This window comes from Toxoplasma gondii, chromosome VIIa (assembly GCF_000006565.2).
Source record: "Toxoplasma gondii ME49 chromosome VIIa, whole genome shotgun sequence".
NCBI classification, from domain to species: Eukaryota; Apicomplexa; class Conoidasida; order Eucoccidiorida; family Sarcocystidae; genus Toxoplasma; species Toxoplasma gondii.
Window position 1 is genome coordinate 3,001,684 of NC_031474.1, and position 22,317 is coordinate 3,024,000.

At 50.4% G+C, this 22,317-nt stretch overlaps 4 protein-coding genes across 4 annotated transcripts; 2 read left to right on the forward strand and 2 right to left on the reverse strand.

The window, feature by feature from the left end:
• Positions 1 to 618: 618 nt before the first annotated feature.
• On the reverse strand, positions 619 to 6,749 carry TGME49_202830 (Elicitor-responsive protein, putative). Its single transcript, XM_002367525.2, has 4 exons — positions 5,631 to 6,749; positions 5,310 to 5,434; positions 4,970 to 5,081; positions 619 to 4,743 (listed from the first exon to the last, which is right to left on the reverse strand). The coding sequence occupies exons 1-4, from the start codon at positions 5,889 to 5,891 to the stop codon at positions 4,321 to 4,323; spliced, it is 921 nt and encodes a 306-aa protein (XP_002367566.1). The 5' UTR covers positions 5,892 to 6,749; the 3' UTR covers positions 619 to 4,320.
• Positions 6,750 to 6,872: 123 nt separating this feature from the next.
• On the forward strand, positions 6,873 to 12,058 carry TGME49_202820 (ubiquitin-conjugating enzyme subfamily protein). Its single transcript, XM_002367524.2, has 4 exons — positions 6,873 to 8,979; positions 9,756 to 9,962; positions 10,322 to 10,503; positions 10,845 to 12,058. Exons 1-4 carry the CDS (start codon positions 8,937 to 8,939, stop codon positions 10,917 to 10,919), a joined length of 507 nt encoding a protein of 168 aa, XP_002367565.1. The 5' UTR covers positions 6,873 to 8,936; the 3' UTR covers positions 10,920 to 12,058.
• An 899-nt stretch (positions 12,059 to 12,957) lies between these two features.
• On the forward strand, positions 12,958 to 15,646 carry TGME49_202810 (TIM14). The gene is made up of 3 exons (XM_002367523.2): positions 12,958 to 14,220; positions 14,552 to 14,625; positions 15,181 to 15,646. Exons 1-3 carry the CDS (start codon positions 13,940 to 13,942, stop codon positions 15,246 to 15,248), a joined length of 423 nt encoding a protein of 140 aa, XP_002367564.1. The 5' UTR covers positions 12,958 to 13,939; the 3' UTR covers positions 15,249 to 15,646.
• Positions 15,647 to 15,865: 219 nt separating this feature from the next.
• Positions 15,866 to 21,574, reverse strand: TGME49_202800 (cytochrome c oxidase assembly protein COX11 protein, putative). The gene is made up of 6 exons (XM_002367522.2): positions 19,534 to 21,574; positions 19,124 to 19,264; positions 18,670 to 18,762; positions 18,107 to 18,172; positions 17,344 to 17,427; positions 15,866 to 16,563 (listed from the first exon to the last, which is right to left on the reverse strand). The coding sequence occupies exons 1-6, from the start codon at positions 20,666 to 20,668 to the stop codon at positions 16,523 to 16,525; spliced, it is 1,560 nt and encodes a 519-aa protein (XP_002367563.2). The 5' UTR covers positions 20,669 to 21,574; the 3' UTR covers positions 15,866 to 16,522.
• Between the last annotated feature and the right edge of the window lie 743 nt (positions 21,575 to 22,317).

Genomic DNA, 22,317 nt, shown 5'->3' on the forward strand with positions numbered 1-22,317 from the left:
ACAGATGTGGATCTGTAGCCGGCAGTAGGGCCCGTTTCAACAGTTCAGACAGCGGCAGAGCTTCTTTCACTGTGCTCTTGAGGGTCACTACCTCTAGGCAATTAAGCAGCTTCTCCGCCCCCGTCGGTTGGCACTAATCTTCTACTCATGTGCAGCCACACATACATATACATGTATTGCAACAGGGGAAAATTACACATGCGTATGCGTAGGGTATGAAGGACAACTCGTTGAAAGTTATCGGCTGATGCTGGCATGTGTGTCGTGGAGTGTGTCCAGCTTTCTGGTTCCTACGAAAGATACCATCGTAGTCGATCGAAACTCGAACCATGCACACAGAATCTTGGAGGAATAGGTTTCGTTCTGTTTTTTGCTTGAATCTTTTTCCGTACCTCCTTCAGCCAAGAAGATTTCCTCGGGGCTTCATCGAGTGTGGGGTATTGCACAACGGGAGTTTGAGGAGCGTAAACTTGGCTCGTTCGTTTCATGCGGCCTTGCTGGTTTGGGGCAGCATGAGATTCAGAGGCAGCTTGCTCAGGAATCACAACTCAGTTTTGGGATGTGGAGAAGCAAACAAGCGAGATCTACACCGGTTGGTGGACGATTTGAAAGCGAGGAGGGGCATGGATTTGACAGAGAACGGAGGTGCGCACGCCAGTCAACGACGCTTCCAGAAGCTGCAAGCTCCTGACGCGAGAGAATAGTTTTGGGTCGCTGACCTAACATCACCAGATGGTGTCAGCCTCCCACCAGTTCCGAATAAACCGGGGAAAGGCACTTGTGCCTATAGTCTGCAAATATCGGCACATACCCGCGTAGCGATAGACACACGATCCGCTACACCGATCCTTTATCGGGAAACCCATCAAAATTCCATGAATGTATAGAAACAGCCTACATGCGAACATGTGTGTAAATTAATATACGCCACAACTGTTCCAATTGCGCGTGCGGAAGCTGAGGTCAGCAGCAACCCGAAGACTTAGTGCTTCACGCGGTCTACAACCAGCGTTGCAAGAGCCTCTGGGATAAAAAGCGTCCGCTGGTGAGCGCACGACGGCTACAGTTGCCATGTGATTTTGTTTGCGTGTGCGACTCTAAAAATAAAATCCAGCACAGAAAGTGTGGAAGCAACCACAAAATGGAAACTAAATCGCTCGGCCCCAGGCTCATAAAGGCAAACGCAGCGAATCCGTCTCCATTTCTTCACGCACGTTACTGATGATACTCTCGTAGGCTGCGAATACGTTTGATTTTTGTAAGAACGCTTCTGATGATGCTGATTTCGGTCGCACAGTTATTTGTCGGTCTCACAGAAGGGCTCCTCGCGATCCTGTTGGCTCCCTATTGTTTCCAGATTTATCCAAATATGGAAAAGTAATGCTCCTCAACAGCGTGTACGTCGAAGAAATGTGGCGGCATCATATCGATCGTCGTACAGTGAGCACGCTTGTTTTCGTATGAGTGTGTAATTCTTGAAAACAGCGAAGGTCTCGAAGGGAAAACTTTGGGATACAAAGGCAAGACATGTTACTTGTGCGCACCTTCGTACGAAGGCAGTCTGAGACGTCGAAGCCCATACTTACCATCCTACTTGGGTGACCGAAGTGATTCCGCTGCTTCAGGGCAGAAAGGGCTGGCCGTCTTGCATGCAATGGCTCGACAAGAACACGGTAGACTCTTCCAGGAAACAAAAACGGTCTCATTGAAAGAATCCGCATCCTACTATTTCCCCTCAATGTTCGCCCGGTGTTCAGGAAAGGCATGCATGGATGCAAAGAACCGAGCAACGCAGGGACGCGAAACACCAGAAAGTGAAGGCTGTTCCGGGCTCGTCGCAAGCCCTTTTGTTGGTCAGAGCAGCCTGAATACGTGTCTGGTACGTCACCTGGGCGACTACCGAAGGCAGAGAAGTTTGCATTTGTGTAGAAGAACGAGTGTTCCCGTAGAGGCCGCGGTGCAGGTAGTTTCGTCAGCGCTGTGGGATACAGAAACAGTGAGTCTGCGTGAAGGAGAAAATAAACAGAGTGGGAGGGTGTATTGGGTCTCTCTGACATTCCCCCACATCACAGTGGGCCCCACGATGGCTTCCTCACAGTCAACTTCGAGGACACAACATCAGCGTCCAGGACTTCCGGTTCATACAGCTGGCTCCATATTTGCGAGCGATCTTTCTTGACGCGTCTCCTCCATATAGCTGTCCATCCACACCGCAGAAAAAAGAGGTCTGGAACCTCGCTTGCCATCATGGGCATGCAGTAGGTCCAGCCCCACACACCTGCGTACTTTCAAGAACGGAGTATAGATCGTTTGTAACATTGTACAGCGGAGCAGGGAACCTTGGTACATCGAATCCAGCCAGAAGTGACGCTGCCAATCAACGACATGCGTTTCGGAGTAAAGAAATGCTCCCAACGTCATTATCAGTTAACTATCAAGGCTGAAGCTTGCTGCAAATGGAGTTGCCTCGTAGCGCAGAGGGGGTCGTTTCTGTGGAGCAGATGCGCGGGGGATGTCGAACCACACAGGGCTGGAGCAGGCTGCAGGAGTAGCTGTAAAGCGCACTACCGAAAAACTATTGCATGTCAGCAGCCGCATCGTTCCAGTGCATCCGTATGAATCCTCTCCCTCAGATGCTGCTAGGGACGGCTAAAGCAGTTTGCAGTGAGGGTCACTCGTGTAGTTGACAAATTACACATCAGGAACAAAGTTTCCGCACACCGACCCACGGCTGCAAAGAGGCAAGACGAAGAAGACTCCCCTCCACCAGGAATCTCCTTCCTGAAGTGGAAAAACACTTGCGTACCTTTCTTGAGCTTGCGATAAGTGTACTTCTTCATCAAGTCGGATGCACGGAAGTGCGAGATACTGTGGATGTCTTCCCCTCCCTCGATACCGCGAGGGAAGGCAACGCTTTTTTCTCACGAATAGGGCATGAACGCGGTCGGCGTGTGCCGCGTGAGAAATACCCTTTACCGATGACGGTTCCCGTCTATTTCATGACCACAGTGGGATGTCTCGGCGAACGATAATGCTTGTTGCCGCACCCCACGAAACCTTCGCTTTCCGTATGTCAGCCTGCCTTTCGATGACTGTTGGAAAGCCCTCACTTGGACTGGCTTTTCTACACTGATGGCGATTCTTTCCGGTTTTCCCCGTTCTCAGAGTTGTGTACCAGACCACCGATGATACGGTAACCCATTAGTGCTCCGGGAGTGCTTTTATTACTTCATCACTCTGTGGGGAAGCGGTGCTGTACATGTGAGAAGAAAGTTTTGGTCTTCGGTGCCAGTGCCGCGCACGCCCCGAAGAAAGGCGGAATGGACTGTGGCAGCTGGAACAGGTGGTCCTTCCGCAGTTCTACAGGAGACAAGAAAGGGGCTGCTCCCAGCGATTCCTTCCCTCATATGATAGTCCACGGCATTAACGGCGTTCAGCCACGGTAGAGAACACGGATGCGATGAGTTGCATGCGAGCATCTGTCTCGTTTAGGACCCCAAAATCTATGTTGCCTTTCCATCGAACAAGTGTTGCGGCGGGTACACAGCTTCTGCATCAGTTTTGTTCCTACCTTGTGCACTGTGTCGGTGCAACATGACAGCTCCCGCCAAGTATGGTGACACTTACATGAGGTAGCATCTGAGTCATGTCACTGTAGTAGCCCGTAGCGCAGCAGCCGAGGGGTTCGTTCAAGATAAGAGACCAGGCGCAAGCCAGGGAAGATGCGCGCGAAGCGACGTCAGATCCATGAGTAACAGCAGTGTGTCCACACCCAGTTTAGTCAATACAAGTGCCAAAATATGACCGTATCGTATCCACTCTTTCATACGGCACACGTGGAATGCATTTTACCTCGGCAGTACTTAAAAAACTACATGAGAGAAGATCGAAAATTCACACGAGACACGACTGTATATTCATCCTGAACTGTTCTCCCTGTGAGTATGGAAGTTAGACTGGAATTAGAAGCTCCTGCTGATTTACCACTTTAGGCGTATAAACCACAACACCAAAAAGTACGCGGAAGAGGTGACAGCCGCGAAACGAAATGAATTTGAAGCGTCGTTGGAACTCCTGAGAGGGGAACAAGTACTCTGCGCCCTTTCTGCCCCGCCACAACACTCCCACAGCGAGGACATCGAGTGTTCTGCGGCAGTTCCACGTTCGCTCATTCCCTCCAATTATCCGGTACTACGACAAGGAACCGTAGAATCATCTCCTGGAGAGTCGCCGGCGCGCACAGATCTAACAGCTTGTGACTATCCAAAGAAGGCGTTTGACACATGGCCTTTCTTTCACGGTACGTTTCATGTTGAACACCTATCGAAGGGGGTAATAACTTCCAGGGGGATAGCCGTAGTACGGAGAAGGAGGCTGCCCATACACTCCTGGTGGCTGATAAGCTGCGGCACTTGGAGGTACGCCGTATCCTGCCGGTTGTGGTGCGTAACCTGCAGCCGGCGTTGCCGCATAACCCGGGACAGGGGCTGCATATGCCACCGGTAAAGGCGGGTAATACGGCGTTCCTACCATCGGCTGCCCTGCTGGTAGAGGGGCAGGAACATAACCTGCGGTGTATGCGGGTGCTGGCGTGCCGTGCATTACGGTAGCTGGAGCGGGCATTGCAGCAGGAATTGCATTTAGAGGTGCAGCGGAAGGCGAAGACGTGCCAGCTTTAATCTTGGGCTCAAACTCGATGGTGATTTTCAAGAACCCTGCATGTTTGCCTTCCTTACGCGTCAGCTACGCAAACAACACATGTCAGGCACATACACACATGCGCCTGGTCATACGTGTACATATGTGTCTAGGTTATGTCTGCGTTTAATGACCTAACGAGACTTCGTTGCAGGCATAACGAAGTCTCGATGGTTACTCGGCCGTCAATCACTGGCGCGGGAGATCGTGCCAATACGACGAACACACGGGCAACTTGGCAGAATGTGCCATGTTTTGTGGCTGTGGCTACCTCGATTTCCGCATTGTAGAGGCGCGTTCCATACACAATCGGTGATAGGGTGACGTCTGCCATGCCGATATAATCGTCCTTCGTCAGCTTGTCTTTATCCAATACCTTGAATCTGAAAAAAACGGCAAATCCAGCCGTGGCCGTACTGTGATACACGTGCAACGCCGCCTCCAAACAGTTCTGTCGCTGCTCGCGTGAACGGAGACTTCTCGGGACACGGAAAGTGCTTTGACTTGTCAGAGAGCAAACCACGCACAGTGTGGGCAAAATCAGTTTGAACTCCTCTTGTCGCTCTTTGTCATACACGCTCAAAAAATCCTGTCTGCCGTTGAATTCTTACCGCATTTGAGCCTCACCGACATAGTCCATCTTGAAAGCTTGGTTCCAGCACGGAGTTTTGTTGCCATGGTCGTCCACGTTCGTCTTGAATGTGTGGTTCCCCATAGTCACGATGCAATAAGGGTCCTGAGGCAGACAAAATCACTTGGATATTGGGGCTCGAAATGACCTAAAACGTGTTGAGACCGCCACAAACTCTTGGTTGCCACGACGACTGTATTCTGGTGCTTCCGTACACGTACGTTTATGAGGGCTCGTGCAAACATGCGAAAAAAACTGATTGTGACAATTCAGATTCCCCTGTCGAGTCGTTCTTTCTCACCATCTTCGTGATTAGATTCGTGCTGTGCAACTCTCGTGCACTGTGCACTGTGACGGTGACGTGAGTCGGTTGATTTGGATCCGACATCTTGCGTATCTTCTCAGAAACCGCAAAACCCCCTGCAAGAAGACAACCAGAAACTTCTCGAAGCGTTACGACGGTGAGCACCGCTGAATGCACAGACACAACGAAAATGCTTGAAATTCCATGTGTTTTTATCCATCTTGTCTCTCTCCGACAGAATGAAAGACAACGACGCATCCGAAGATCTATACAAGTGCTTGCACGCTAGCATGAAGCCGACAAAGTGGATCCGACCGTGAATACATACGCGCATAAATAAACACATACACAATTTCCTGTCTATGCGGGATTTAGGCACATCTTCACATCCAACGGAACTGCAGGAAGAAATCGTCCAGCCACAGCCTCCCGATGTCGAACCACGCTTCTCAGAGCTTCTCACTGGGGAGCCAAAAACAGATATACGAAACAGGATGATCTCCAGTCGCCGTTCTCATACCATACCGACTATGCTGTAGCCATGATACAGAGCTTAGTGTTTCACTTGTACTAACAACCAGAAGAAACTACTACGGAGATGCTATGTTCTTGGAGACGAGACGCGGGTGATGGCATGACGGTTCTTCAAGTTCACTGATTTCAGCTGCGTAAGAATTTGTGCTTGAAAATCCACATTTTCTAAGCCTTCACAGCGGAGCAAGGATCTGTCTAAAAAACATCCACGCTGTCTGAATACGTGTTTCCACTTTGCCTTACAAAGCTATTCACACCCGTAGATAAACTTCCAGAGATATGCAGGCGAACGCAGCATACACTGACTACAGTGTAAATCTCCCCTGTTTACATGCGCTTTCAAAATGCCACCTCTAGATTCCTTGGAATCCGTTTGCGTCAGTCGCCGGTGTCTGTAACGCGTGAGCACAACGGGACTGGAAATACATTCTCCCCCTACGATGACTTTCTAGCAAAAGCTACCAGACAAAAACGCCCGTTGAATAAGAAAAAGACCGAAATGGACAGGGTAAGGAAAGAATGAGTATCTCTTTGCTTTCGCCAAGCGCAAAGGTTTCAGATCCCCAGGACCAACTGTTTTCTAATCCGAAGCAAAAAGCTAACGATACCACACAGGGATTGAGACGCCGAGAGAGCGGCTAGTAGGGAGACGGCTGTAAGCGTGGGGATTCTGCGGGGTTCTGCTACCGTCAGACACCCGAAACCTTTTTTCTTACGCGTATCTGACCAGCTCAAGTGTTGCGTTCTTCCCCGTGCCTGCCTAGTATCTTTCTCGTTTCGTGAGCAGCAAGCACACATTTCCGTGCGGCCTCGACGACGCGGGAGACATCAAACCAACTAGCAGGCGCAAGACCGGGAACCGGAGTCTCCACTGCCGCCCCTCAAGGGCTTGGTATTTTATGGAACGCGTCCAGTTGCGGATGCCCTCCTCTTTGTCTGCCTGTACTGCAGTCGCTTCCTCTTTCGTTTTCTTCTTCTGGAACATTTGTACCCAAGGGGACGACATAGAGGGCGATACACTTTGAGGCCGCCTCGCCTCTCCCGATATCATTTCCCCCTACTCGCGGAAAGGCAGACTTCCCCCTGAGTCAGCAGAAATCTTTCAGGTGTGTGACGTCGCCAGAGGCGCCGGGAAGTGTGAACTTTCCCCTTTTTCTTGGTTGCAAACAACTCCCAGTTTCTGCGACCATATTGCGTGTAGGCGACGAGCGCGAGGCGAGTGCCCGGATGTGAGACACGACGAGGCGACGTTTTTGCATCCGTCGCTCTCTTTCCCAGTCACTTTTTGGTCTTTCCCTTCGCTTTCTCGTCTTGTCCGTTGATGCAAAACGCCTTTCGCCGGGAGGGAAGCTTCTTTTCGCTGGCAGGCGCCTACTGTTACTCCTTTTGTGACCGCCCTACTGTGCACTCTGCCGGGTTTGTGCGTGTTCTGTAATCCTTTTCCGTAAGCAGATGTGTACCGCTGTGGAATTTTTCAGAAACTGTGTGTATTTCGAGGAGCTCATTCACGCGCAGATGCGCAAAATGTGCTTCAATGTGCGGACTTAGGTTCGCCTTCGCTAGACCGACAGAATCGAACATTTGACAGACGGTTCTGTACATGAGTCCCGGCCGTGTTGTTTTTACTCTCCTTGTACGTCATATTTTCCGCGTTTTCCTTGTGATTCAAGATCACTTCCACTAAAGGAGTGTGCGGCTTCCTTTCCACCTTTTCCCCGCCTTTTGCGGCAAACGCATTTTCTCTCCGGCCGCGTCGTGCGCCTCCAACCACCCTTCGCTTCTGTCTTTTGAGGGGGCCTACAGAGCAGAGCCTTTGGACATGTCAAGCACCCTTTTTCTCGCTGGCTTCAAAAAAGTCTCAGCACTTTCGTTCTTTCCTTTCTTTCGTTGTCTGTTCTCTGCCTGTCAATTGCCGTTTTCTCGCGCCAGTTCCCCCTGATCTCCGTCTGCCGCGTTTCCAGACTGCCCCGTGTTGCACCAGGGCTCTCTCTGCTTGCATGTCCAACTATGCACATTTCTCCCGTTTCTTTTTTTCCCTACGCTCTATATCCGTACTGATGCATATCGTTTGAATGCGAAGTCGCATCCATACGTTAAAATGCACGCACATCTGCAAACGGTTCCGGTCCCCTGGTGCAAAGTCGACAGCGCATGAGAATTTTTTTTGCTTCTTTTCCGTCGGTCAAGGAAGGAAAAGTGGAAGCTGTTCTGGACATTTCCTCCCGTCAACTTTGCGTCCGCGAAGCGCCTCTTTTCTCTTTCTCATCGTCAGTGTGCCTCCCTTCCTCTCTTTCCTTCCCTTTTGTTAACCGCGATTCACAACTTTTCTCGCCCTTTCCCGCAGCTCTTGCGTGTGTGCTCTGTCTGTCTCCTCTTGGCTTCCACACGGAAAAAGTTTTCTTGTGGATCTTAAGATCCCGATCAAAGAAGACCCGCGATCGCAGAGATCTCCCCTGCGCGGATTTATCGTTTTTATGAAAACTGTCTCTCTGCACCCGTCCAGCTCTCGTCTTCTTTTGTCTAGCCACGGAATCTGCGTATCAGCCCTGTAGCTTTTTAACCTTCGCCTCCGGACCCGCGGTCTTCGCGTCGCTCTTCCTCTTTTCTTCGTCAGACGCGTTTCACTTTGTGGACTGCGAAGAGGAAAAGGAGCGGAAACTTGGTGTCTGTAGAAGGCAAGAGAGAGACAGCTCGCTGAGGAGGCGAAGAGGCCTAGACGGACCTGGAACATTTCTGCTCTGCTCGGCTTGCTCTCGGACTTGCTGCAAAATGTCAAACATCGCGAGAGAACTCCTCAAAAAACAGTTTCTCGGTGAGCGTTGGAAGAGGGGGCAGGAGACGTGTCAAGCGCCTCTTCACAAAAAACAGAGTTGATTCGCTCTCCACGATACACGCTCGTATTTCGAAATGAAGACGTGGATCTTCCTGCAGTGCATGCCTGCGGAGATGCATCTGCTCATCACAACATACATGTATGTATACATATATATACATATATATACATATATATACAAATATACATAGATTTGTAGACATGCAAGTGGCGTGTCTTTCGAGCTTCTGGGAAGCTGTCAACCTTGCCGGGTCGTGGACGCCTTTTTGTGGTGGCGCTGTGAACGTTCCGGTTGCGCAAGAAACTCACCTCACCGGCACACCCGTACCGACCTCAGGACAAAAATCGATCTCCTTCTACGCAGCGACTCCTGAGTCATTCGACGTCGACACACACGCGTAGACGCATTGTTCTACCTGTACATACACGCGTATATACATATACATATATATATATATATATATATATATATATATATATATATATATGTATATGTATCTACATGTGCATGCGTAGAGTTTTTGTGGTGTGGTTGTATGAGGTGACTCAGGTTATTATTCATACATGCTTATGTATGCGTCTCCTTCTCTCTTTATGCACATGCATGTGACACACACATATATGTATTTCTTTCTCCTTCTCTGTGTCCGTGCGTATATGCCTATATATATATGCCTATATATATATATATGCCTGTATATAAATGTATTTGCATGTATTTACTTTTGCGGGATGAACTGCATGTGCGACGTCAGAGTTGAGTCGAGACTGTCCGAGCGGCTGCAGCGTGGGTCTGGACGACGAAGCTGGCGGCGACTTTTTCGTCTGGCGCGTTTGCTTCGAAGGCCCTCCCGACACTTTGTACGAAGGCGGCATCTTTACCGCGGCTCTCAAGTTCCCCCCCGACTTCCCGAACCATCCGCCAGAGATGAAGTTTCTTCAGGACATGTGGCATCCGAACAGTGCGTAACGAGGGCGAACGACGCTGAAACCTGGGGTCGCTGCGTCGAGAAAAAAAGCGCAAATCCTCGAAACGATACACGCTTCTTGCTCGACTCTTCACGTTCCGTTCTACCGGCAAAAATACTTCTGCATGCGCCTCTCTCCACGAAAAAAGGCCTACATGCAGGCATGCGTGTATACATGTCTATATATGTGCATGTGCGTATCTGTGTGTTCACTTATGCCCAGATGGAGTCAGATGTCTCGCCTGTGTTTCCAGCGCAGCTTTCAGAAGCTGCCGCGGGACGCAGGGAGATGGCCTGTTCGCTTGATCAGTGCGCTGGCTGTGCTCCCTGGATTCGCCTCTGTTTTCCTTCAGTATACCCCGATGGGCGCGTCTGCATCAGCATTCTGCATCCCCCTGGCGACGACGTCTTCAACGAACAAGAAAAAGCTGAGGAAAGGTGGAGACCAATTCTCGGAGTCGAAGCGATCCTGCTTTCTGTCATTTCCATGTTGGGCGAGCCGAACCTCGAATCTCCTGCAAACATCGACGCAGCGGTGAGACACAAAGAAAGGCGTCAGAGAAGGCGTCTGCATACAAGCAGTCTGGATGTACGTCTCTGCCTGCAGCTGCATGCCCGCATCCGTGAAGACAGCTGTAGCCGTCAGTGTGTGTGTGTCTACATGCATGTTGTGTCGGGGTGTGTGGCTAGGCGTATATGTGCATGTATGTATGTATGTATGTATATGCATGTATGTATGTATATGCATGTATGTATCTATATGCATGTGTATGTATGTATATGCATGTATGTATATGGAGGTGTGTCTTTTGAGTAGGTTGTGTGTATCCGTGGTGCTGTATTTTTTTGGAGAGACGGTTGTTTTGTGGTTTTCAGGTCCAGTACAAGAAGGATTTGCCCGAATATAAGAAGAAGGTGCGGGCGTTGACACGCAAGAGTGTGGAGGGTTGACGCGTCTCTTTTATGCCCTTCTCTGGAGAGCTTGGAACTCGGGAACTCCTAGGAATGCCATTTTATCGTGTGGAACGTGGAACTGCAGGCGCTGATCCAGCGAAGATGTCTCTCTGGATAAATGACTGTGTACCCTCGAGCTGCAACTTCTGTCCTCGCTGTTCTCCTCCCCCCGTCTCTCTTCTTTCTTTTTGCGGCCGCGCTCTCTCTTCGGGTGCGTAGCGTCCCCCCTGCGTCTCTTCTGTGGAAAAATCCTTCTCTCGTCTCGAACTTGTTCTCTGTTTTCTCTGCATGCACCCCCCAGAAGAAGGGGGTCTGGGAGTCTTCGGTCGCGACACCAACCACGCAAACCGAGGGCGCTGAGAGAGGAAGCGAGAGTCCAGTGTTGCAGACCTCAACTGTCTACGCGGCGCGACGGACAGACACCCATTTCGCGCCTTTCGCCTGCCTCCACACTTGGTCGCTGAACTGGTGCTCCATCACCCACACTGTACACTTAAGATTCGTAGGTTTCGACGCACTGCCTGTTTCCTGGGAGAGATCTCCTTTCGCTCTTCACTCGCATTTCTGCCACTTTGACGGACGAGACGTTTGTCGCATTTTGAGAGCGAACACCTGAAAAAGACAACGACGAAACGCAGGTTTGAGGAGACGCTCACGCATTTGTTTCGGACCCCGCCGAACTGCGAACGTCTACCTTGACGATTCGCCGCCTCGTTTTGTTCGTCTAGCCTCCTGTACGTTCTGCACAGTGCAGTTTCACACCTCGTACTCACGCAGACTGGCACCTTTTCCTGCGGTAGAAGGTCACTCGGCTTTCTCTCCTCACAGGCAAACGCGGAAGGCAATTGGTAGCCGCTCCTGCGCTAGACACCTGCTTCTTTCATCGAGGGCTTCCGTTTCCAGGGACGAATCGCGTTTCTGCAGACTTTTCGAGTAGACAGCTCGCTTCAAAAGGGAAGAGCTTTCCAGTCTTCTGCGCCTCTTCTCGTTTCTGCGAAGAACAGTCGACACAGGAAGGGAAACGTAGTCGAGACTCCCTCCTCTCCCTCTTCCTTCGGCGGCTTCTTGACACCTGTGCTCCTTTTTTCCCCTCTTCAACCGACACCTCACCAGCGCCCCCTAGTCTCTTACATCCAGGCACACAAAGGAGACTCATATTTATATATTTATATATATATATATACATGTATACATTTTTTTCCCTTGTGTGTGCATCGTCATCCACGTCTCCCCATAAAGTCCTTCACCTCCATCTCTGTCCATGCGTCCTCCACTTTTTTCTTTCGCCTCTTTTTGAGTGTGCACATGCATACAACTATTCACGGACATACATGCTGCCTTTCGGATCACTCAGAGAACTAGCAGTATCTGGAAATGTCTCTTCATAGCTTCGAGCTGTTCGTCGCGCCTGTGAGCCGCCGACTCTGGAAAAACCTGGTCGCGCTGCTCCTTTCGGAGAGAAGGCCCGACAGACTTCTCCGGAAGAGAAACAAAGTACTCGTGCGACAATGCGAGTGCGACTCCGTGCCCCTCCTCAAGACCGGCAGAAAAAGAGAACAACACATGCACAAATAAACTCAGGATATCGACAAATCGACACAGCAGCATACATATACATATATACATATACACATACATATATATATATATATATATATGATGGAGGACCTGATACCTACACATCCACAAGACAACACTCTGCACATGAAGACCATAAGCAAGCATATCCATATATAAATATACATACATGAATATATACATATATATATATATATATATATATGCATAGGAGTGCACCTGTAGAATGGCATATACGTCTGTTCAACATAGCTGTATAGGTGCCTGAGAAGAATTTTTGTGGGAGAGCCACGTGTGCATTTTTAATTTTGGGGTTGAGGTGATTTTTTTTTTCTTTGCGCGGCGTTTTTTTCATCTTCGCGACGCATGCATGCACGAAGTTGCGGAGTTTTGAGTTCGGTGGGGCAGACTGACCGCGTCCAGAGAGGCGCAGAGATTCCTGAGTTCCCCTTTTTCGCTGCCCGTTTCTCTCCTTTTGACAACTTTTTTAACGAGTTCCTTTTTCAAGAATCCAGGTTTTCCCTTTGCTCTCGCCTCCGGATTCCCCGTCTTCCTCTCGGCGTCGTTGCCTGTCTGTGCAGCGCCTGTTTTTTTTCTCAGAGAAGGAAGGACCGCAGAAACGGCAACTGCGTTTTTATCAGGATCTTCGGGACCTTGTTCCTCTTTCATTTGTTTCCTCACTCTGGGGAGCTGCTTTTTTCAAGTCTCGGTCGTTTCTCGCTACTCAGCCAGCCACACGCGCGCGCCTCGCCTCGCTCCTCGCGGCTGTGCTCTTCATGTCTCCGTCGCCAGTTCTCGAGTAACGACGTTAAACTTCTCCTTCTCTTCTCGCAGACAAGTCTGTTTCCTCTCTGCGGACCGTGGAAGTGCCGCTTCTCCTAGCTCTCTCCACTTGCTGCTTCGTTTCCACCTTCCTTCTCCGCTTTCTCCTCTCTTTTGCTTCGTCCTGTTTTCTGTGGTCTCCTTTTCTCGACCTCTCAGGTGTCTCCCGCATCTTCGTGAGCGAAGATCACTTTTCTCGTCTCCACCTTTGTTTTTTCAGTTCGTTTATCGGGGAAGAAGCTCGTCACACGGCTGCGGGGCGGTCTCGGAAGACCCGTCTTTTTCCTCAAGTCGTTTCTGCGAATCCGTAATCACGTTTGTCTCCGTGCACTTCGGTCTTTCTCTCTTCAGTCCGTGGTGGAAACGCGCGTCTCCCGCTTCCCTCACTCGGTTGCTGTCTTTGTCTCTCCCCGCTCTGCTGTCCTCTCTTTGATCGCAGGTCTTCTCTCTCTCTCTCTCTCTCCTTTCCCCTGGGCGGGGGTCTGCCTGGATCTCTCTTCTTTCTTCTTTTGCCGTCCTCTCTCTTCCCCCTCGTTTTTTTCGTTTCCGCCTGCTTCTTCTCGCTCGTGTCTCTCCCTTCTTCACTCCCTTTTCTCTTCGTCTCCTCTCTTGCGACGATGTGGGCACTGGCCTGCTTCCTGGTGGGGGGTGCGGCGTTCGCTGCGCGTCGCGGCCTGCGTCAGGCGGCGGTTTGGCGCGAGGCGAGGCCATCAACTGCGGCGAAGACTGGCCAGTCCAAGTTCTCAAACAGTGGAGCGGAGTTTACGGCGCCGCTCTTCCTGTGGTGTCGTGAGAAGTTCGGCACAGCAAGCTCTCAGTGGCGCGCGTTGACCCGCGACCTGCGCGGCTTCGACAATCCTATGACGAAGACTGAAGCGCTCCAAATCCTCAAGCTCTCGTACGCACCGAGGAAACGAGGAGGGACCTGGGCGCACGGGGCAAGCGCAGAAGAACGAGAAAAGAGACGCGGACGAGAGACGCGGAAAAGAGAAAGAATGGAGACACATGAGAAGCAAGAGAAAGAATGGAGACACAACAGAGAACAGACAACAAAGCAAACAGAGACAGAAGAGGAAGGGAGAGACATTGTAGGGAGTGTTCGACAGTTGGCGACGAAGCAGCCTTGTGTCTGGTCTCTGGAGTTCCTTCCGTCTCGCGTCGTACCGCGGGGGACTCACGGCCGATCTGCTGTTGATCAGAGGTTTTTGTTCTCCTTTCTTGGTCTGCAGCCCAACAGCCACGAAGGAAAAGATCCTACAAACTCACAAGCAGCTGATGTTGAAGAACCACCCTGACAATGGCGGTGAGAAATCTTGGTCTCTGCTTCCCTGTGCCCGTCGCCTTGACCTTCCCTCGTTGGTTGCTGTCCTCAGCTGTTCTCGTTAGGTCTCCTGTCCTCTTCACCATCACCGAGATCCTGAATTCGTCTCTCTTCGCTTTCTTCTTTCATGGTCTCTCTTTCCTGTCTTCTTCTCTGTTGTTCGGTTTTTCCTCTCCCTTCTGCTTCTCCCTCTTCTTCTCTCTTGTTCGGTTTTTCCTCTCTCTTCTGCTTCTCCCTCTTCTTCTCTCTTGTTCGGTTTTTCCTCTCTCTTTTTCTTCTGCCGCGTTCGCCGTTCGTCTTTTCGTGCGTCACTTTGTCTGCGAGCATGGTGCAAGTGAAGTCTGCCTTTTCGCAAATCGCTTTGCTTGGCTGCTGTCTGATCTCCTCTGCTGCATGAGAGCTGGGTCTGGTGGCGTTTGCGAACTGTTTCTCTGCTCATGACGCGTTGTGCATCCTCGTTTCTCGCCGTTCCGGAGAAGCACAGAGACTCTTTTTTCTGAAACTCTCTCGAACTTCGTCTTCTTCGCGCGTCCCCAGGGTCGACCTACATGGCCACAAAAGTGAACGAGGCCAAGGAGAAGCTGCTGAAGGACAGCCGGCGGTAAAGAGGATCAAGAAAGTTCGTTTTCTCCATCGCAAAGCGCGTTCCTTTATTTTCTCTCTTGTTTCTCTGCGCTTTCCTTTTCTGTGCGCCCCTGCTCCTGTCCAGCTTTCGACTTCGCTTCTTGCATATGGTCAGTTCTGCGGCGTCTGTCTCTGCGTCTGGCGAAGCCTCTCTTGTTTTCGGTGGTGGCGTTTCTTTTCGAGCTGCTCTTCAGCTTGGTCCGTTCTGTCGTTTCAAAAGTTTTATTTTTCCTCTTCCCCACTCTTTTCTCCGGTTTTCAATTCGCAACATGCCGGCTGTTTTTTGGCGGGCATCACAGCACACGCGCGTCTGTATGCGATTCGACGCACCGTTTTCGACGTCAAGAACAGATCGACTTCTCAATCTTTTCCACCTCTAGGAGGTTGCGCAGGACTTTGTGAGATACAGTGCTGACGAACCCAACAGTCTCTTTGTCGGAAGAAAAGCGCGAAAGAAAACTCCCTCGAAAATGCTACGCGCCTCACTATTAAGAAACGAAGAGAAACCCGATCACGTATAGCTATATATATATATATATATGTTTGCTTCCAAAAACTGTGCGGAGACCTATTCGCATACTAATACTTACAGGCGTATGCACGCAGATATTTGTATGTTGTTTTGTGAAAGCATGCACACCTATTCACATACACAACTATAGACATGTATTTGATTTTTTGCGAATGGAATTAAAGGGGTCCACACACAAACATGCACAGGTGTTGATATCGAGAAATCCCACGAAACGCTGTGGAAGGGGGAGGTCGAGTGCGAGGGTACACGGCGTGCATGCGTCGAAAAAAGAAGTACAGTGCAAGCTCTGAAGGGAGTGATACTGGAACTGAAGACAGACGAAAAGAAGCTCGAAGGTTCCAGAAACGCGTTCGATATTGGAATCGCCAAATGAAAAATCCTTTCCTTTTGGACAACAAAAGAATTCACCGGGAAGAAAGAGACAACAGAAGAATGTTTTACCGAAACGAAAGAGAGAAAAGACTTTATCTTTGACGCTTTTCAAAGACGACGTGCAGTCCGCAGCGACGGCGGACCGCGGCACCCGACGCCTGTCTCCAACTCCTTTTAGAGTTTTTTTTCACAGCAAAAGCAGAGAAGAGAGCAGAAAAGTGAGGAAGATGAGAGCCTGACAAAAACAGGGTATTGTGAATCCCAGAGGAAAAGGAGAAAAATGCGAAGACGCCAAAAGAGGAGAGAGAAGCAGGGAGAGCGGGAGACAACGGGAGAGTTCGGGCTGCGTTAAATCTCAACTACCGGCGGTTTCTTCTCTGTAGGTTTAGCTGAAACAACACACACAGACACACAAGACAAAAAGACAACTGCATCCCCCTTTTCCACCCACTCTGGTTTCAATTTGCCGCGCGCCACACAAACGCCCTCACTGCTCACGAGAAATGCAGCCATTATTCTGCCAAACACAACAAAGACAAGAACGGATACACACAAGTATGTCTCTCGATGCACCTGCACGAGCATACCCCTATCTTCACATATATATATATATATATATACGTATATAAAGACATTTGTATGTATATGCATAGATACAGACAAAAGGCACACCTTGTAAACAACTCAAATGGACTAAATCGAGACACTCGAGTTCAGAGACTTCTGAATAGAGTCCCACTCAAAAGATACAGACCATCAACGTCTTTATGAATGCTGCGCATCGGCCGTCCAACACCACCCCAAGACACCGCATGTACGACAACATAAAAAGACAGACACACAGATTTACATGCATATATACACATGTACACGTTTATGTTTCTCGATACGCATGTATGCACATCTCCGTTTATTCATATACATATATATATATATATATATAAATATATAAATAAATATATATATATATATATATGCACGCACGACAAAGTACGAAGACGGACTCTTAAGTTTACATGTTTGTGTGTTTATATGCGGAGAGAACATTCGAAGAGACGTTTGATGCATGTGTTTTCAATCTTGAAGTTTCAGATCTGGTTGACGAGAGGAGTGGAGATTGTGCAGATGAGAGGAAAGCTGCTGTTTTCGCGAAACGAGTCGGTGCTCACCTATGGGCAGGTGCTTGTAGTCCACTGGTATGTCGGCGTCGGACTCGTTGAAGACGTAGGAGAGCGTGATTCTCTTCATTTGGTCTGAAGAAGCGAACGACGAACACACACACGAATGTCTGTTATCCTGCACGGAAACAGAAACGCTTCCGAGGGTGTACCTACACCCCAGACAGGACAGCGAAGCACTTCTCTTCATCCCTAGGAAAAAGACGAGTCGACAGCCTGGGTCTCTTGTTTCCTGTTGCGACGCGCGAGTGAACAGGATCATCTTTCTGTGTTGCTTCCAGAACATCTCTGCACTGGAAAGCCTGCGCGCTTGCCGAGAGACAGAAAGAGGTCCCTGCGCATGCATCTACTCTCTCCCACCGCAGACAAAAAACACGCATCTGCATGATCAGGTGTACGTACACCGAGGCTCGCGCGCACGGCGCGCATCTCCACACACGGCCCGCGGCGAATTTCGAGAGAGGAGATAAGAGACACATGCAACGAAATTGAAGGACTCGCACGCAGGAACTCCGGAGGAAGTGTAAAATGTAAAGAGACAGAAGGAAACAAATCTCAAATCCGTACCCGGAAGAGAGCAAGAAAGAGAGGAAAATCCCGAGCACGGTGCACACGCAATAAAAGGAGAAGAGAGAGCAGCATGCGGAGACGTCAGTGGCATAAAGAAGAGCTAGGCTCGTGGACAGAGATCCGAGAGGAGGTCTCGAAAAAAGAGAACTGAGGAGAAAAGAGACGGGGAAGGAAGGAAACTCACCAAGGCGAGGGTCGTCCAGGATGTCTGGATCGATGAAGAAGAAGACAGGCATGTCGACTTCCTCGTCTGAAAGAGAAACTCCCTCACGGCAGAACGCATGTGAACGGCGAAGGCGAACAAGATAGAGAGAGAACAATGAAAAAAAGAAACACAGGCCGGGTACCACACAGAGAGAAGGAGAGAAAGAACAAGATGAGAAAAAGGTGGAGAACACGAGAGAGGAGAAACGCACAACTGAAGACAGGAGGACGAAGAGAGACAATGGCAAGAAGAAAGTCTCAACGCTAAATCGAAATTCGGAAGCCGAGAGACGCCTAAGAGGTAACTGAAAAAAACGTTTTGTGAAGCAAATGAAGTTACATGTTGTGCATTTTAGTTGTCTGCAGAGAGAAGCGAAGCATTCACAGAAAGAGCGTCAGTCGAAAAGCGGGCGGACAAACGGAGAAGTTCTGCGATGGAAACACGCACATTGGAGGCGAGTGGAAGAGGGCGCTGGCGCGAGAGAGAGGACATGCGGAAGAGAATAAAAAGCGAGAGACATAACGGGAAAAGAAGCGGCTTACGGGGGTTGAGCATCTGCTCCTCAAAACAGAAACATTGAATCTTGTTGAAGTAAATACCTGCCTCCGGCGGCATCACGCTGTACAGAGAAATACCTGCGACCCACGGAGCAGACGCAAACAACGAAAGGGAGACGGTAAAGACAAAATCAGAGAGCAACACAAGAGCAAAGAGAGACAGATAAGATAGAAGAAGGGAGGCGATGGAACAGAAAGAAAGTGAAGAACGAGGAGAGAGAAAGAGAGAGAGGAAAAGACATGAGGGAGAAAAAGAGAAGAAATGAATTCTATACTACAGACACAGACAGAGAAAAGAAGAGACAGAGAAGAAAAACGACGACGCAAGAAAAAAAAAGAAAACGAAGAAAACAAACCTATCTTATTGGTAGACACAGAGAAAAGAAGAGACAGAGAGGAAAAACGACGCATGAAAAACAGGAAAAAGAAAAATGCGTACCGATCACAGGTCTGTCCAGTTTGTTTCGTGCTCGATAGAAAGCGAGAGCAGATTCTCCCGGTGCGACAATCACTCTCTTTTGGAGAGGCTCGAACTCCCAAGGAACGTTGCAGTGAGAAGCAAAGTCAATTTCCAGCAGCACTGAAGGGAACAGCAGAAGAGAAAAGAGAGGAAAGCGCGAGCTCACAGGCTTATTGAGCCTTTCCACTTCATCATGCCTGGCGTTCCTTCTCTCTTGCTGGGTCTCTCTCTTCTCGCTGATCCCCTCCTCTCTGTTCTCTCCCTTGCCTGTTTTCGTTTCTCCCTTGTCTGCTTTCACCGCTATTCTTCTTCCGCGCGGCGTGTCTCTCCGTTCCTTCTCTTCTTCAGTCGTTTTCCGGTTTTCCTTCTCTCTGGAGCCTTTTCCGCACCGTCGTCTTCGCCTCCAGATCGCTCGCGCGAGGGCACCGGGTCTTCGCCGTTCTTCTTCCCGCCGTGTGTGTCGCGCGTTTGCACGTAGCCTCCGTAGCCGGTGCTCTGACAGAAGGCCTCGTACAGAGGAACGAACGCGAAGGCGACGCTCATGAGCAGAAAGTAGAGAGAGGCGCCGATCACCGCCCACCGACGCCGCGCCTCGCCTTCAGTCTTCGCCTCTCGGTCGACTCGGCAGAAACGCGAGTGAGGCGACGAAGAGAACGAACGCGAAAGGGCCGCGACAGACGCTCTCCACGCAGATGCCTCAGGAGACGAGCTGAAGGAGACGCACGCGGGAGAACGCAGGCCGAGAGCTCCACAGACACCCGAAACACGGCGAGAAGCAGGCGCGGCAGCTGGAGGAGAGGAAGACGAGAGAGAAGAGGAAAAGAGAGAAGCAGACGAAGAGCGAGAAGAAGAACAAGAGAGAGGAGAACAAGAGAGAGGAGAAGAGAAAAGAGACGACTCGGTAGAGGGGAGATTTTGAGATGTTCCTTGGCGGCTTGCAAGAGACGCGCTCGCACATGCCAGAGAGAACGGAGGCAAGAGGCAGCGGCTGGAGCCGCAGGTGCCAGGCGGCGGAGAAAAAAAAGGCGTGTGTCTCTGAGAGAGAGAGAAGCAAAGTCGAGGCGAAGAAGAGACGGCGGAGAAAAACGAGAAAGGAGAACGAGGAGGGTTCCGAGACGGGAGAGCGAGACAGACGCTTCCCCCGTCGTTCTGTCGAGCACAGTAGCCACGCGTTTCAGCGAGCGAAGAAAAGCCGACATGCCCCTGCACGCAGCTCAACGAAGGAAGAAATGGAGACAGACATCTTCTTCTGTCTCCTCTCCGGGGAGGCGCTCTAGCAGAGAGTGCGAAACGAGAGGGAAACGAGGTGGAAGAAGAGGGAGAAGAGAGGAGAGACGAAACGGAGGAGCCTGAAGAAGTCAGGGAAGAGCGAGCAAGAAGGAGGCGAGAGGAAGCGAGAAAGGAAACAGATGCAGAGACGCGTGAAGAAGAACTTGCAGAAGAGAAGCGACAAGTAGAGGAAAGAGATGAGGAGAAGGAAGGAGAGAAAAGCAGAATGCGATGCGTCAACGGCGCGGATGTCATTCTCGAAACAGGCAAAGATCAGAGGACAACCACAGAAATGCGAAAAAGAAGCACAAAGGCGAAAACGAGGAAGAAAGAAGGCACAGACGAGGAAGAGAGACCCGGAAGAGAGGGAGGAGGAGACAGGAAGGAAACAACGGGCGTGCCTTCTTCCTGTGGCTTCTGCACTCCACAGAGGTCCTCCACAAAAGACAAGAAGGAGTCGGAGGCAACGTGAAGCAGAAATAAGAGAAGAACGCGGAAGCCTGGCAGTGCGTATTGGGTGCACGCGCTTGTGTGCAGCGGGAGACGAACGCGAAAAAAAACCAAGAGACAGAGTTAGTGACCGCGAGAGTGAGAGAAGCCTGCCGTGGAGAGAGAGAGAGGAGGCTCATGGTTTGAAGGAGGGAAGCAGCATGTGCGAGCCATTCGAGGCGCGAAAAAACAACTCTCGCGGGTGAGCCGACAGAACGCATGCATGCACGTCCGCTTTCGAAGAGAGCAAGAGGCCGCTTCTTGCTTGCCACCGGCTCCGGAGGCCTTTTGCACAAGAGGAGTCCCCTCCCCGTGAGCTTCCTCTCGGAGACAATGAGAAAAACGAACACTCCAGTTCTTCTGCAGGAGCCAGTGGGAGGGAAAAGTCTCAGAAGAATACCTCTGAGTGCTCTTCCACGCTTTTCGAGACCCCTGCTCCAGGTGGACGTACACTCGACGGAACTTGCATGCGTGCAACCACAGCGAAGGGAGAGACCGGACCGGAAAAGCGCGAGGCGCCGCCACCGCGGTCGACACACGCATTTTTTAAAAAAGCGAGTTGCCTAGGAGGGCATCTGCGAGGGAAGCTGAAGCGGAGAAAATCGAGGAAAGAAGTAGTTTGCTTCTCTGTGCGGGGAGGAGTCCCAGACCCCCGGCACACTCGGCTGCTGGAAGAGTTCCGACAGACACACATGCGTTGCAGAAAAGGTGAATCAAGGTCACATGAGTGAGGGAAGCGAGAGAGAGAGAGAGAGAAAGGCAGAGACTTTTTGACTGGGAAAACAGGAATTCAATTGCTTTTTTTCTCTCTCCACCGTTGCTGCTAAGGGTGCTCTGCAGAGCACACGCACTTTTTACATCTACAGAGAGAGCGTTCTCGCTTGGCAAAAAGTCCATGCATATTCAGTTGCAAGCACTTGGGTACATGTTTGCACGAAGATCTGAATGTGCGTGGCAGAACGCGATTTAAGTGTATGCGCGTATACGAACTGTGACTCGAGCGCATCTGGAGACCGCTCGTCCACGTGTACGTACACTCCAACGTGGTACTTCGATTGGAGAGTCGAGATCGAAAAAAACAGGCCTTCACTCAAGCCGGTTTTTCTTTTACAAGTGCATCTGTGCTTCGCCAGGAAATACAACGAGGAAAAAACACCCCCGCATGGAAGCGTTCAGATGCCTGGCACTCGCATAGGAATGAAAGCTAGACTTAGCATGCATCTTCAGGTGCAGAAACTCTTCTGTGTTCATCGCAGCAGGCGCTCTGCTTCTGCTCTCGTTCTCCTGTTTCGAACGCTGAAGAAGTCGGTACACGTCGTTGCTTCTTCAGCGGCAACTCCGCAGATGCGTCTACCTGCGAGTAGTTCAGCGTTCTGACGAATTGGCATTCGCAACCGCAGCGCCACCGAAAGCCT

Bases quoted from the DNA above. Each gene is read 5' to 3' on its own strand.
- TGME49_202810 (XM_002367523.2), top strand. From the start codon at position 13,940: ATGTGGGCACTGGCCTGCTTCCTGGTGGGGGGTGCGGCGTTCGCTGCG. The intron at 14,221-14,551 runs GTACGCACCGAG...CTTGGTCTGCAG, and splicing joins CTCCAAATCCTCAAGCTCTC to CCCAACAGCCACGAAGGAAA. The intron at 14,626-15,180 runs GTGAGAAATCTT...GCGCGTCCCCAG, and splicing joins GAACCACCCTGACAATGGCG to GGTCGACCTACATGGCCACA.
- TGME49_202800 (XM_002367522.2), bottom strand. From the start codon at position 20,668: ATGACATCCGCGCCGTTGACGCATCGCATTCTGCTTTTCTCTCCTTCC. The intron at 18,173-18,669 runs GTAAGCCGCTTC...TTTCTCTTTCAG, and splicing joins GGAGCAGATGCTCAACCCCC to ACGAGGAAGTCGACATGCCT. The intron at 16,564-17,343 runs GTGAGCACCGAC...GTGTTGTTTCAG, and splicing joins CTACAAGCACCTGCCCATAG to CTAAACCTACAGAGAAGAAA.
- TGME49_202820 (XM_002367524.2), top strand. From the start codon at position 8,937: ATGTCAAACATCGCGAGAGAACTCCTCAAAAAACAGTTTCTCG. The intron at 9,963-10,321 runs GTGCGTAACGAG...GTTTTCCTTCAG, and splicing joins GGACATGTGGCATCCGAACA to TATACCCCGATGGGCGCGTC. The intron at 10,504-10,844 runs GTGAGACACAAA...TGTGGTTTTCAG, and splicing joins CTGCAAACATCGACGCAGCG to GTCCAGTACAAGAAGGATTT.
- TGME49_202830 (XM_002367525.2), bottom strand. From the start codon at position 5,891: ATGCGTCGTTGTCTTTCATTCTGTCGGAGAGAGACAAGATGGATAAAA. The intron at 5,435-5,630 runs GTGAGAAAGAAC...TGTCTGCCTCAG, and splicing joins CGAATCTAATCACGAAGATG to GACCCTTATTGCATCGTGAC. The intron at 4,744-4,969 runs GTAGCCACAGCC...TTGTTTGCGTAG, and splicing joins TCTACAATGCGGAAATCGAG to CTGACGCGTAAGGAAGGCAA.